Source organism: Nematostella vectensis, chromosome 6 (genome assembly GCF_932526225.1).
Source record: "Nematostella vectensis chromosome 6, jaNemVect1.1, whole genome shotgun sequence".
NCBI classification, from domain to species: domain Eukaryota; kingdom Metazoa; phylum Cnidaria; class Anthozoa; order Actiniaria; family Edwardsiidae; genus Nematostella; species Nematostella vectensis.
In genome coordinates, this window is record NC_064039.1 from 7,799,837 (window position 1) to 7,814,904 (window position 15,068).

The 15,068-nt window shown below is 41.5% G+C and overlaps 1 protein-coding gene across 1 annotated transcript in view; it reads right to left on the reverse strand.

Moving 5' to 3' along the window:
- Window positions 1-14,697, reverse strand: part of LOC116616912 — a gene marked incomplete in the record, with an annotated part of 52,640 nt that extends 37,943 nt beyond the window's left edge. Inside the window, 15 exon segments of the mRNA XM_048729222.1 lie at window positions 171-1,283; window positions 5,339-5,621; window positions 6,215-6,397; window positions 6,761-6,927; window positions 7,488-7,748; window positions 9,817-9,919; window positions 10,090-10,248; window positions 10,492-10,733; window positions 11,160-11,391; window positions 11,679-11,848; window positions 12,783-12,832; window positions 13,467-13,503; window positions 13,585-13,657; window positions 13,914-13,961; window positions 14,390-14,697. Of these exon segments, the coding sequence (XP_048585179.1) occupies window positions 171-1,283; window positions 5,339-5,621; window positions 6,215-6,397; window positions 6,761-6,927; window positions 7,488-7,748; window positions 9,817-9,919; window positions 10,090-10,248; window positions 10,492-10,733; window positions 11,160-11,391; window positions 11,679-11,848; window positions 12,783-12,832; window positions 13,467-13,503; window positions 13,585-13,657; window positions 13,914-13,961; window positions 14,390-14,604 (3,336 nt within the window).
- Between the last annotated feature and the right edge of the window lie 371 nt (window positions 14,698-15,068).

Sequence of the window (15,068 nt, forward strand, 5' to 3'; positions counted from 1 at the left end):
TTTAATATTATAACAATGATTAGGGTTAGGGTTAGGGTATATATACAATTTGCCCATTTTTTCTGTGTTTACGTACCAAAAATGCTGAAAGTTCATTGACTTTTTAATATGTGTATAAACTTCAGATATAACATACGTAACATACGCACGTGGATGGTTTGTAGTCTTACCTGCAAGAGCTTCCGGCAGAGTCTCGTTTTCATCTCCTTTACCGTATCCCAGATGTATAACGTGTCTTCTTCCGCGCCCATCGTCGATGGACAAAGAACTTTGCTTAGATGACATGTAAACGCGGTTACCCTGTGTACGCAACAAAGCACATCTACGACAGAGCTGGTCAGAGGAACTTTGCGTCTTTGCTGGTCTTGTGATGCCACGTCGCACGCGCGCGCGCTCACTGACGGCGGAGTATCGCTCCCGTTAGAGCTGATTGAAGTCTCGTACCCAGCCTCTGAGCCAGAGCTTTGAGTCGAGCAGGAGTCGTCACTAATGTCCTCCCGCGCGGTGGCAAAGGAGCCTGCGACGCTTGTGGTCCGACAACTACTGTACTCAGTCGATGCGTCTGTGTCGATCAGCTTTGATCGCCGTATGCATAATCCACGTATATCCGATGACCGCAATGTGGAGCTAGATGTGTTTGTCCGACCTACGGTGCTGGGATCTGACAGTCGTGGGCGCACTCGGTTTGCCACTGGTCGGAGAATAGCAGAAGAATCTCCAGGGTGTTTCTGGCCCTCGTCAGGAACGCTCGGTGAATCGCTTCTCGATCTGGTCGCCGATTGATTCCTTTCTTTGGTCCATTTGTCCTTAACGAACTCAAGCGAGTCAGACGAATGAGTGGAGTCCGGGCTACTCGAATCACGATTCGCGTAGGGTGTGACTCGCTCACTAGTTCTACGTTGAGAGTCTTCATGCGAAGTGACTCGTTCACTAAGCTGTGAGGAGTATTCGAGTAATGTGCTCGAATCAATATCTTCAATACGCTGAGTCTTTTCTTCGGAAGCAAATTGCCCCTCCCTTTCTTGCCCTTTATCGGTAGCATGTCCGTGTTGAGCTTGTAGAGCTTTAGGGTGAAATTCGCACTGTTCTTTGAATTCTTGGTTGGTCATCTTAGTATGATCTTTCCCGTAGTGAACGAGATTTGTGTCTGAGCCAAACTTATGTGAGAGGGGGCCCTGGGCCTCGATACTGCGTTTCTCTGGTAGAGAGGCAGAGACATCAGGATAAGATGTAGTCATCCTGTATCGTTGCATCATGCTAGGGACTGGGGCAGGTCGACTTCTCTGTGTAAAAAAGCGAGTCTCAATGCAGTCTACGGAACAGGGGTCGGTTCCTGAAAAGCCGATTTGCGCTAACCCAGGGTTAAATTAACCCTAACCCACGATTAAATTTTTACCCCCAGATTAGTTTCGTTCCCGAAACGCTGGTTAGCGCTAACTCTGGGTCAGTTTGGAGGTAAAATCTAACCCTGCTCGCGAGGTGGGTTAACTCGCTAACCCACTGTTTAGTTGGCGAAACACAGGCCTCCCAAACTTTGTAAGCTTCATAAAATAAAGTTGTCGACAAAAAAGACGTTACACAAAACAATGTAGGGATCAAATATCCTAACATTTCGCTTTATTATGTGACCTTCGTTGCGATGCTGACTTGAATATTGTGCTGGGACAGACAGAAAGTTACATGAAATTTATACTTGAAATGAATCTGTCTCGCTAGTGTCACGCACCAACTCGAATCATGCAAATGACACTTTTTTGGCCATGAAATGTAGGTAATTACAGGTGATGTAGAGGTGTTTTGGGGCTTTTCTGCGAAAATAAAATCACCAAAGGTAAATTTAAGTTGCTTTCTGTTGATATACTGGGTACCCTGTGTGAATTTTACTCCTCAAACCAGTTTTTCACTCGTTTAATCCAGGGTTAGTAATTCGGGGGATTACTTGGCTTTCGGGAACGGTGAGTTATCCGTCGGTTAGCTAACCTACGATTAGCGAATTTTAACCCGGGATTAGGCGCTGATCGAGGGTTAAGTTAATCGGCCTTTCAGGAACCGGCCCCAGATGCTCATTTGCATAAGCCACTGTCCGGCGTCCTCGATACCATGCGACGCCATTTTCTGTCATTTGTCATGACAACAGCCCTCGCTTTGACGAAGGCGGTGTTTTGCGAAGTTTTATTACATTTATAATATTAGATAGTATGCTCGCCTGTTATACTTTTTAAACAAAAAATATCATGACAATAAAGTATAAAGGTCAACTTATCTTATGTTAGAAAATCAACTTCCTAAGAAGTCTTAAAATAATTCGATTTTGGCGATATTTTGAAGAGAATGAATCACATGAGAAAAGTTCTAACTCACTAAATTTCACATTTTTGGTACATCCAGTCATAAGCAAAGTTAAAAGCCGAGACTCACAGCATAGCTAAAACTGTTATTTTACTTAATCTGAGTGAACTCCGAGCACATATTTCCACCTGGTTTTAAATATATTAAACGATTTCGACCTTGCATGGTTTTACCGTCTCCAAACCGCAAAGCACGCATCTAATTATATTCTAAATATCTCGAAAAGGCGTGGAAATCGCTCTAAAGTTTGTATTGGACGTTTGATAAGAATTCCTTCAGGAATTTGTCTGGAAGGTCTGATTTCCGTAGCACCATTTATTAAGAGCAATAAGTCCTTTAATAGCAAAGACATGCAACAACAGCAAATAATTATGTTTGCTTCTAAAAACATTTTTGGTACACCTTGTCATAGACTCGTTTTATGAAAATCATATACAATATATGAATCTCCAACTAAAAAACTCTCGGTGTGTGAAAGATGGGCTCCGGATCCTAACGCGTTAAAAAATAGGAGGGTAAATTAAAAAGTGTGTCATTCAATCAGTCTCGCTAAATCCTTTTTCTAGCCGTAGAAGCGTGCGTAAATAGCAAAAGAATGAAATGAACAAGTAACCGTGCATTCCAGCATGGCAACTGTGTTAAAAAAAACTTTCCTTTTTTCCCCCCAAAGTTTGTTTATTTGAACTAAATAAAATTTTGTTATTATGCGTGAACATTACTCTTTAGGATGAGGTACAATTTAGACAATGAAAACGAATAAAACGCTCAAAATATAATTTTATTCACGTCCTAGAGATTTTATGCTAATGAGTCGAGCATGATTTTTATTGTAAATTTCCTCTTCGTATTATCATGGGGGTAAGACACCAAGAAAGAGGGTAGAAAATCAGCGAAAGATACCTCTAAAGCCTCTTTGAAGCTAGAAACATTACTTTTGGTACTCCGCCTGAAGAAGGAAAATGCCATTTATATGATAGTGTAGGCTGTTTCATTTATGAAAGTTGTTTTACTAGCTTTTAAGCAAAGCGATTCAATCGAGTCAAAATGTAAACATATGACCAATGATTGATATTAACCAAAAAAAATACTTGCAAAATAGGTTCTCTATGACTAGAGTCATCAAACTGTCATGTGACCCATAGTCCCTAATTTGTCAGGTTAAAGCGGTTAAAATCGAGAGAGTCCTCTGTTTCAAAACTAATTTAAACCACGCAGTGCATGTTGCAGTGCTCCAAAAAGGTTAGTGAAAAAAACGTTAGAAGACCCATTTTTAGCTATGGTTGGAAATCAGATAGCCTTTGTTACATCAACCGTATGCTAGATCAAAGGTAAACCCCCCGTGAACCAACTAAGAGGTCATCAATGACAATTAATTTTATAATTTTAAATAGAAGCTTTAAACGACCAGAAAGGCGTAATGCGCCATTGAAATTGTTGTGTGTAGTTGTGAACAATAGTGCGATAAATTTTAGTGAAGGAAAGAACCAAATACGTCCGATCTTCAAGATTTCTAAGAAATGATCATGCTAATGTGAATGATTTACGAAGTTTGGCGATCAGCTTAGAAACTTTGAGTAAAACAGCCTTTTAACTCAAACCCCCAAATGCACTGTTCGGTCGCATTTCTCATCAGAAGCTCTTTTTCACCATATCAATATTTTTAGTGCGTTTCCTGAAAAACTTTTTAAAAGAATTCGGCTAGAAAAGTTGCTCACGTTGAATTTTGAAATGTTTCTAAGTTTGTGCTCAAGTACATACTTGGGTTTATTATCATTGAGCTAGGTAGAAAGCTTGATAAGTTATCTCATCGGTGTGAAACGATGACTTAAAATAGCGTCGCATGGAATCGAGGACGCCGGACAGTGGCTTATGCAAATGAGCATCTGTTCCGTAGACTGATGCGTAGCAGTAATGAGGCATCTAGATGAGCTATAACACCAGGACGGATTGACCATTTTTGGCATATATTAGGGATAAACAAAAAGGAGGACCCTCTTCCTGGGATATGTGAGGGGTGGACTCTGCCCCTGGGATATGTGAGGGTTGGACTCTGCCCCTGGTATATGTGAGGGGTGGACTCTGCCCCTGGTATATGTAAGGGGTGGACCCTGCCCCTGGGATATGTGAGGGGTGGACCATGGGATATGTGAGGGGTGGACACCGCCCCTGGGATATGTGGGGTTGGACCCTGTCCCTGGTATAAGTGAGGTGTGGACCCCGCCCCTGGGATATCTGGGGTTGGACCCTGTCCCTGGGATATGTGAGGGGTGGACCCTGCCCCTGGAATATGTGAGGGGTGGACCCTGCCCCTGGAATATATGAGGGGTGGACCCTGCCCCTGGGATATGTGAGGTTGGACCCTGCCCCTGGGATATGTGAGGTTGGACCCTGCCCCTGGGATATGTGAGGGGTGGACCCTGCCCCTGGAATATGTGGGGTTGGACCCTGCCCCTGGGATATGTGAGGGGTGGACTCTGCCCCTGGGATATGTGAGATTGGACCCTGCCCCTGGGATATGTGAGGGGTGGACCCTGCCCCTGGGATATGTGAGGGGTGGACCCTGCCCCTGGGATACGTGAGGGGTGGACCCTGCCCCTGGGATACGTGAGGGGTGGACCCGGCCCCTGGGATATGTGAGGGGTGGACCCTGCCCCTGGGATATGTGAGGGGTGGACCCTGCCCCTGGGATATGTGAGGGGTGGACCCTGCCCCTGGGATATGTGAGGGGTGGACCCTGCCCCTAGGAAATGTGGGGTTGGACCCTGCCCCTGGGATATGTGAGGTTGGACCTTGCCCCTGGGATATGTGGGGTTGGACCCTGGCCCTGGGGTATGCGAGGGGTGGACCTAACCCCTGGGGTGTGAGGGGTGGACCCTTGCCCTGGGGTATGTAAGGGGTGGACGTTGCCTCTTGAATAGGAGGGTTTTACCTTGGCGGGCGCAAATAACTTCAGTCCTCTACCCATAAACTCAAAAAGCATTCCTTTTACCTGCAATCTAAGCTGCGCTTCTCGCGGCTTTTGTTGCGGAGCGCGGAATGCTGACCTCTCGGATTGGGTGATAGATATTCGACTTGCAGCTTTCTCCATTGGAGAAACAGACAAAAAACCTGGCGGCCTGGCCTCTGGAAATGTCCGCGTAGCCCTTGGTACCTCAACCGTCTTCCACTTGTCATTGCGCAGGAATTGAGGTAGATAATCTTGGATGTGTTTGCCTACTGCTTCTAGCCATATCAGGGCTAGACCTAGGTACGGGCCTCGCCAAAGCTGCGACCTGAAATAAATTAGCTTTAGAGGCGCAATAGCTTAGTGTCAGGTAGCAAGGATGTTGTGAAGGAGAGTTCGTTTACTTGTTGAACTTGCTGTTCCAGTTTTGACGCAACCTGTCGGGATAGCAGATAGCTGACTTGAGTTCTGACAAACAGAACCATGTCGGGAAACACCCAAATAGGGAGTGTTTACTTAGGAAGCTTTGTCGAATATACACCCAAATCATGGAGCTTTAACCTAAGCAACCATACCCAAATAAGGAGTGTATACTACCATGTAGGGATATACCCAAATAAGGAGTGTTTACTACCATGTAGGGATATACCCAAATAAGGAGTGTTTACTACCATGTAGGGATATACCCAAATGAGGAGTGTTTACTACCATGTAGGGATATACCCAAATGAGGAGTGTTTACTTGGAAAGCCTTGTCGAGCCTACACACAAATATGGAGCTTTGGCGTAATCGAATGTCGGGACATACCTAAAAAAAGGGTCTACGTACGCTTTCATGTATGGGGTAGATCCAAATAAGGAGGTCTTACTAACGCTATCACTTCGGGGATGTACGAAAATAATGAACGTTGACGTATGTACCTTGGCGAGATGTACTTGCACCATTCCTGGTCTATCGCCGACAGTCTAAAAGCGAGACTAAGCATGGGTAGGTCGACTTCCGATGGGTCACTACCGCTGACATACTGCTGGCACAACTCTAGCACATCTTGCATTAGCAGCCGGTAATGAGTAGCTATCGCCAGCTCAACCACGTCCACGTACCTAAAAGGGTTTAAATTGTTGCCAAGCATGTTGACATGTAACGCTTGTGAATAACATCTAAAGCTAAAGCTTTGCGTGACTAGAGGAACTATAAATTAATGTATATGACCTCTCAGATGTCGTCCCCGTAGCCCATTAGAGTAACTTTGCTCTAGCAATTATTAAGGCTGATTTACACGCACTAATTTGTCGGACCGTTCTGTGAATGTTGACGTGGTGTCGCACCCGATTTTTTTCTTCACAGATCGAGACAGGAGCACTTCGAGTCGTAGGTTTGAAATACTGTGATCGACAATCGGCTCGACATATTGTTCATTCTAGGTCACCTTAATTAGACTGTTGAAAACCTCAGGAATCCCTCACCGTTCAAACTCTTGTTTGTAGTGGGCCCTGTACGTGTTGACCTCATCTCTGATATTCAGTATGATGATGTTGAGCAGGCGAGGAGACAGGTACGTTGAGTAGCAGTGTCCATGCAACTCGTCCATTGCTATTACCTTAAACCTATCGTAACGGCCCTTCATCTCTTCCTGCGCGACAGAACAATACACGTGTTTACAATACTACTGATAACAGCCTAATGTACAGCATAGTTACTGGGAAAACTGAAGTAGATCTAGCCAATAAAAGACAGGGGCAGAATTTTGTATGTTCTAAGTGCGGGTGGGGTCCCATTAAACGGGAAGGGGTGTATTCCTTTCTTCTATTCTTTATCATTCTCTTACCTCATTATTTCACCTAAGAACTGTTGGGGTTGAACCCTGGAGCGCGATAACGTAGACGGTCCTAGCTATCAACTGTATTTTATTTAGGCCCTTTTCAGGTAAGAACCACTAGATTCGCTTTTTTCAATAAAAGGACAATAAATGAGGACAAATAAAGGACAATAAACGTTTAGAGGTTCCCGAACTATAAGAACTAAACTATAGATGAAATGTTTCCAGTTAGTGCACACCCTTCCCCTGAGATCAATAGTCAGACTTAATGTTTGCTGCTCGCCAGATGAACGAACATGTCACTTTGAGCTGGGCTTATTACGAGATAGAGGTGTATCATACTGCGTATCAAATCGCATTATTTCAATCATCACCTTTAACAGTTTCTCGAGCTGACAAGAAAACGGCTCCTCATATAAACTCTGTGCAAATTCAATAGCTTCCCGCACAGATACAAACACCACTGGAAACATGATCTTAAGGAACTCGCCGGCCTCGTTAACGAGTGCTGCCATGGTCACCAATGAAGAGACGGCTCCTGGAGGGACGTTATCGGGGAAAAGTCGCCTGATGTGTGTAAGGCAGTTCTTGGAATTTCTCAGAAGCAGGGTAAGGATTTGTAGCAGCATGATGAGCTACAGGATGGGACAAAGGGAGTGTTAGCATTGCAAAGTTCATGGATCTAGGAAGCGAGACTACACAAGGGTAGGTCGACTTCTGCTAACACTGCTAGAATGACATAAGCAGCCCTGTCACCTCCTAGTTGCCACTTGTATCATCGGCCATCATAATGGAGATATTACTGCATCACCATCATCTATCATCATCATTACCAGCCGCAACAAAAGAAGTAGCATCATCATCATAATCTTCACTATCATCAGCAGCAGCACACAACATCATCATCATCAGCAGCAGCCTTTTATCATTATTATCATCGTCATCATCACCATTATTATCCGACATAGTAACAGGGTAAGACTCACTTGTCGTATGACATAGTAATAGGGTAAGACACACTTATTCCTCGACATAGTAATAGGGTAAGACTCACCTTTTCCTTGACCTTGTAATAGGATAAAACTAACTTCTTCCTTGACATAGTAATAGGGTAAAACTAACTTCTTCCTTGATATTGTAATTGGGTAAAACTCACTTATTCCTCGACATAGTAATAGGGTAAAACTAACTTCTTCCTTGACATAGTAATAGGGTAAGACTCACTTCTTCCTTGACAAAGTAATAGGGTAAGACTCACCTCTTCCTTGACATAGTAATAGGGTAAAACTAACTACTTCCTTGACATAGTAATAGGGTAAAACTAACTTCTTCCTTGAAATAGTAATAGGGTAAAACTAACTTCTTCCTTGACATAGTAATAGGGTAAGACTCACTTCTTCCTTGACATAGTAATAGGGTAAAACTAACTTCTTCCTTGACATAGTAATAGGGTAAGACTCACTTCTTCCTTGACATAGTAATAGGGTAAAACTAACTTCTTCCTTGACATAGTTATAGGGTAAGACTCACCTTTTCCTTGACAAAGTAATAGGGTAAGACTCACCTCTTCCTTGACATAGTAATAGGGTAAAACTGACTTCTTTCTTGACATAGTTATAGGGTAAGACTCACCTCTTCCTTGACATAGTAATAGGGTAAAACTAACTTCTTCCTTGACATAGTAATAGGGTAAATCTCACTTCTTTCTTGACATAGTTATAGGGTAAGACTCAACTCTTCCTTGACATAGTAATAGGGTAAAACTAACTTTCTTGACATAGTAATAAAGTAAAACTCACTTCTTCCTTGACATAGTAATAGGGTAAGACTCACTTGTCGTATGACATAGTAATAGGGTAAGACTCACCTTTTCCTTGACATAGTAATAGGGAAAAACTCACTTCTTTCTTGACATAGTTATAGGGTAAGACTCAACTATTCCTTGACATAGTAATAGGGTAAAACTAACTTTCTTGACATAGTAATAAAGTAAAACTCACTTCTTCCTTGACATAGTAATAGGGTAAGACTCACTTGTCGTATGACATAGTAATAGGGTAAGACTCACCTTTTCCTTGACATAGTAATAGGGAAAAACTCACTTCTTTCTTGACATAGTTATAGGGTAAGACTCAACTATTCCTTGACATAGTAATAGGGTAAAACTAACTTTCTTGACATAGTAATAAAGTAAAACTCACTTCTTCCTTGACATAGTAATAGGGTAAGACTCACTTGTCGTATGACATAGTAATAGGTTAAGACTCACCTCTTCCTTGACATAGTAATAGGGTAAGACTCACTTGTCGTATGACATAGTAATAGGGTAAGACTCACCTTTTCCTTGACATAGTAATAGGGAAAAACTCACTTCTTTCTTGACATAGTTATAGGGTAAGACTCAACTATTCCTTGACATAGTAATAGGGTAAAACTAACTTTCTTGACATAGTAATAAAGTAAAACTCACTTCTTCCTTGACATAGTAATAGGGTAAGACTCACTTGTCGTATGACATAGTAATAGGTTAAGACTCACCTCTTCCTTGACATAGTAATAGGGTAAGACTCACTTGTCGTATGACATAGTAATAGGATAAGGCTCACCTCTTCCTTAACATAGTAATAGGGTAAGACTCACCTCTTCCATGACATGGTATTATAGTAACATAGAAACCTTCTTTCTAAACATAGTGAGACTCACCTCTTCCTTCACATAAATCTCTGTTGTCCTTGTTACAAGGCTCATCACGTTCTCAAGAAGATCCGTCACATGCTTGATGTACCACGCTTCACTCTCAAAATGCCTGAAAAGATTAAGACGCTCAACTTTTTACTGTATTTTTCAGGAATTGTTTCATCAAAATGTGATGAGCTTCGTACACAGCGTAAGAGGATTTTAGTGTAAACAAACTCACATCAATCATATGTATGTAGCAGTGCGTAGTATAGAAAGGGAGTGCTTTATATTACGTACTCTGCCATGTACTTGAGGTGAACAAGCCTTCGATACAATTCCCCAACTCCATATCTTAACGCAAACTCCTTCAGAAGACGACAAGATGATGGCGACAGAGGACCTGTTGGAGTCACATCGCCAAAGACAGAATGAGGAGTTTTGTTGGAGCTTTCGTGTCTGCAAACAACAAAATACGAACACTTAATTTAATTTGTTTGCAAAAAGCGAAATTTTATCATAAGTTTTCTTGGAGGATAATATTGCACCAGAAATAGACAGCAGTCAGTCACCAATCTTATGCACGCCAAATATTCAAAACATGTATGGATGTTCAGTAGACACATTGCCTAACATACAATATATATGGCGACGCCTTTATAAATACGTTATATAAATACTGAATTTATAAACTTTTTATACCTTATGAGCTTTGTCAAGAGCACTTTGTACTGCTCATGTGCATCAACGATGTGTAAAGGCAGGTTATGCATTGGAGGCAGGGGGAAATGCCAAAAATTTTTGATGCGCCGGGAAATCTGCTCCTTCTCCTGTATCAACCATTCACTGTAACCATTCTTATCTAGGAAAGCTTGTACTCGGTAAAATGGATGGCGGTTTGTTTCAAGTAGGGAGAGTTGCAACAGAAGTCCTTCCACAAGTACCTTAAAGACAAATAATACCCTAAAATTAAACGTGAAGTTAAAGTCAGTAAATGGGATACATTTGAAGATTCAAAGATTTTTCGTTCTGTAATCTTAAACAGTTTCAGTATTTCTAAGCGTCCAAAGTTTCAAAACTACTTCTGCACAGCTAGAGGCCTGTTAGAACCTCAAATACCCTCACCTAATGCCAACCTTTCCTCCCTCTTTATGCAGCCCCCTTATCCTGACAAAAATGATTTAACGCCACAGCAATTGGCAATTGGGAAAATAGGCAAACGCGTTTTTGGATGATGGACGTCAGCTAGAAGACCCAATCTGCCGATAATGCCGGCTCAAACATGAACATGCTATGTATGCGGCAGTGTTAAAAGGATGTTAAAAGTCCATTTCTTCAGGTTAATTATTTTATTCCTGTGCTAATCGTACCCGGTCTGGTGACTTTGGCAGGTGCTTTTCCTTCACTATTTTCTCCAGGTACAATTGTCGTGTATTGCTGATGCAAAATGCCTTGCACACCAGGTCTCGGAGCATGTCCGAGTGTATTGGAACCACTGGCTCAGGTGACACACAGTACTCCCTTTGGCAGTTATCAGATGCACCTGGAGGTAATGTGGAATTGGCCAACTGTGAAGGTGGACTGTACGATGAATCTTCAAAACTGAAAAATATTTTTTTATTCACGTAAGAATGATTGGAACGCCAGCCTTGACATGTTTAGGCTCCGATGTCTAGTTATGAAACATCACAGAAAGATGTAATGTTTGAGCACAATCTGAGAGCTCTATGAGTGATTGCTCTCGAAACAACAAGCTTGGATATTGATCACCGTTTTAGATCTCTGACTAAATCCCCACATAAACTTTGATGTTCTAAGCTCTCATTGGCATCTGCCTTATCAAAGCAGTGACTTATGAGAGCTCTAACTGTCAAACAATAAGACCATACCCTGTATTCAAAGGTACTGAGCCAAATGAGAACACTCTGCGCCTTTCTCCATCATCTGGGGAAGTTGGAACAGCTGGGGTGGGCGAGTATGGAGACGGGGTGGGTGGGGCACCAAGAACTGGGAAAAGCGCACAATGAGTGGCCATTTCAAACAGCTCAAACTCTGGATCCTGCATTAACAGCAACAACTTATCAATTAATACAATATTCAAGCAGCTTCATAGAATTTTGTATCAAACTTGAAACCATCATTGCTTTTTAATACATACACTTACATTCCTATGCAAAATTAAAACATTCACTCCTAACAACAGCTTCAAGATTCGTAGCTAGGGCGTAGGCAGGGAGTGTGACCCCTTACCAATAATGAGTCTCCTTTTTAAAAAATCAAATGTACAGTTATGTATTGTATGTAGTTTGATATGTTTGCTGTTCAAGCAAAAACATTTTGATAAAAAGGCTTGATGGGTGATTCCCCATTCCTGCACAATCTCAGCTCCATTTCCATGGTAAATGGGTGTGCAGTGGCAATAATGAATACAGAATATTAAATTATTCTGGTCTTAGCACTCAAGTGATTGTAAATGCCTGGCTAAACATCCAAACATGTTTGTCTAACATTGAAATAGAACTCTCATGCGAGCATGTTTGGCGAGGTGGTTAAACACAAAAACATTTTCATAAAACATGAGCGCACGCACTTTTCTGTTATGATTACATATGAAATCAAAGTGGCAACATGGTAATTTCGAGCTGTTATTGGATAAAAGCACGAAGTGGAGCAATGTTTTGTGCAATGAGTGGCTAAACAATAAAACATGTATGTTCAATACAAATGTTTGATGGAAATTTTCTTATCTCGTTCAAACATCTGCCGTGTTGTGGAAGCCAGTTTAGTGCCATGTATTGTGGGTGGCTAAACGTACAAATAATTATTTGAGTCAAACGCAATGTTTGACAAACATGTTAAGCCAGGCTTTTATAGGATAGCCACTAGAGTACATAAGACAGTAGGTTTAGTGATAAGATTATAGTGAATGGTGGTTTGAACAGTACATACATTTGCGAACTCACCCACAAACCTTTTTAACTGCAAGCACTCACCTTTTCTCTGAGTTGCCGTTCTTGCTGATAAGAGATATGAGAGGATGTAGCTATGGTGAAAATAATAAAGAAAAGCTGCAGTGGGTAGAACAAACAATAATCACAACAAACAGCCCAAACGCTTGATTATAATGGATAAACTATAATTGAAATGCTTTTTTTGTAAAAACCAACATACAAACAACACGAATTTGGTTGGGATACACTCCCTATTTGTCAGGATAACCCTTGCGTACCCTTGTTTGGTCAGAATATGCCCTTGCATACCCTTATTTGGTCAGGATATGCCCTTGCATACCCTTATTTGGTCAGAATATGCCTTTGCATGCCCTTATTTGGTCAGGGTATGCCCTTGCATACCCTTATTTGGTCAGGATATGCCCTTGTATACCCTTATTTGGTCAGGATATGCCCTTGCGTACCCTTATTTGGTCAGGATATGCCCTTGCATACCCTTATTTGGTCAGGATATGTCCTTGCATACCCTTATTTGGTCAGGATATGCCCTTGCGTACCCTTATTTGGCTAGAAGACACTACTGTACACCCTTAGTTGGACAGGATATGCACTAGCATACCCTTGCTTGATCATGATATGCTTTTGTATACCCTTATTTGGCCAGGATATGCCTTTGTATGCCCTTATTTGTTTCTGATACACCACTGTACACCCTTAGTTGGTTACCTTGATCAAGTGGCTCATGGTGGCTATCCCCTCGCACCTATTCAGGAAAAAAACATACTTAATCTTGCACTTTATTTATTATACCATGCTTGGCTCAAAAGCAACCTGCTTTACATACCAGTCTGACAGTGGCATATGGGTGAGCAAGTTTCTTTGTCTTTGCTGTAAGGCTTAAACAGTACCGGTGAGGTCTGTAAAATAACATAGCTACAATAAGGACAAAAACAGCTTATTTTTAAAGTTTACATCAGCACCTATATCTTAGGTTGGCCTCTATTACAAAAGTTTTTACCAAAAAAAAAAAAATAGATAAATCACAGACTGAAAAAAAAACATATCAAGTACCTCAATTGATTCTAGAGAAGTTGCTAGCACTTACAAATACAATGAAAATTGGGGGCAAACCCCACAGCTTGAACTACTGATTAATTAACCTTTTTTACTTACTCAAGGTTTTGGAAATACTTATGAATGTTATGGATATTCTGTCCATGCCTGAAACAAAAACGAGACAAACATGTTTATCATTAGCTGGAAGTGATAAAGTACAGAGATGAACTCTTATAAGAAATAACACAGAAAATAAGGTCCTCCCAACGCTCCTGGGATGTATAAAAGCCTCAACCCATTAATTTACCTGTGTTCGATATATCAGGATTTCTCAGAGATCGTGGATATGAATGGTCACTTAATTAAAGTAGCCACTCAATAGAGACAAAAAAGCTAAATTTAATGTTTTAGTTGTCAAAACATATTTTCAGCAAGGAAAGGAGGCCTCCGAAAAGAGGGTGCCCACTTTAATAAAAGTGCCACTGTGCACAAATATGCAAGAAAATATAAGCAGGATAAGATAAGTAAAATTCTAGTTGACTTTAGAGAGGCTCCATCTTTTATTTGATGCTGCACAAAAAAAAATTACAGACCTTAACAAAGCCAGCCCCGGGTTGCCGGTCACCTCGTTTTCGTCTGTTGGATTTCTTGTGCCCGTACTTCCTCGGGACGTTGTCGAATTTAAGAGCGGGGTACCACAACTAAGCCATGCATGCTCTTCAGCGATTAAGAAAGAAGAGACTAGTTCCTTTAAACTTTCATCGTCGGGTTGGTCTACTGGTGCTTGCCAAGTATGTACAGACGACATTAGTTAGTTGTAAAAGAAGAAGTAAAATGCCAAATGTTGACGGAACTCTTGAAACATTTTGCTTTTTTACCAATATCTTCCAGGCGTTCATCCAATTTCGTAAATTAAGACGGCTTATATGATTGGTCAAATGAGAGACGGAGCTTTATAAATACCGTTTTGATTGGCTACTTTGTCGAGACAGAGCTATTAGCGGTATGTGTATATATAGGATTCCCTGAGAATATATCATGTGATTTGCGAACTGCCGGTCAGGTTTCAGTATCATTATTTTTATTTCTCTTGTATGATCAGTCACATTCAGGATGTTAGCTCATGTCATGTGATCTTAGGAATTGCCATTAATAATAAACATCATATCCGTATTGTCCAGAGAGCATTTATCCGGCTAAATGTCGTAGTACCACAGAGAGCACAAGCTATCGGTTTGAGGATTCGAAATAAATTCAAAATAAATCACAGGA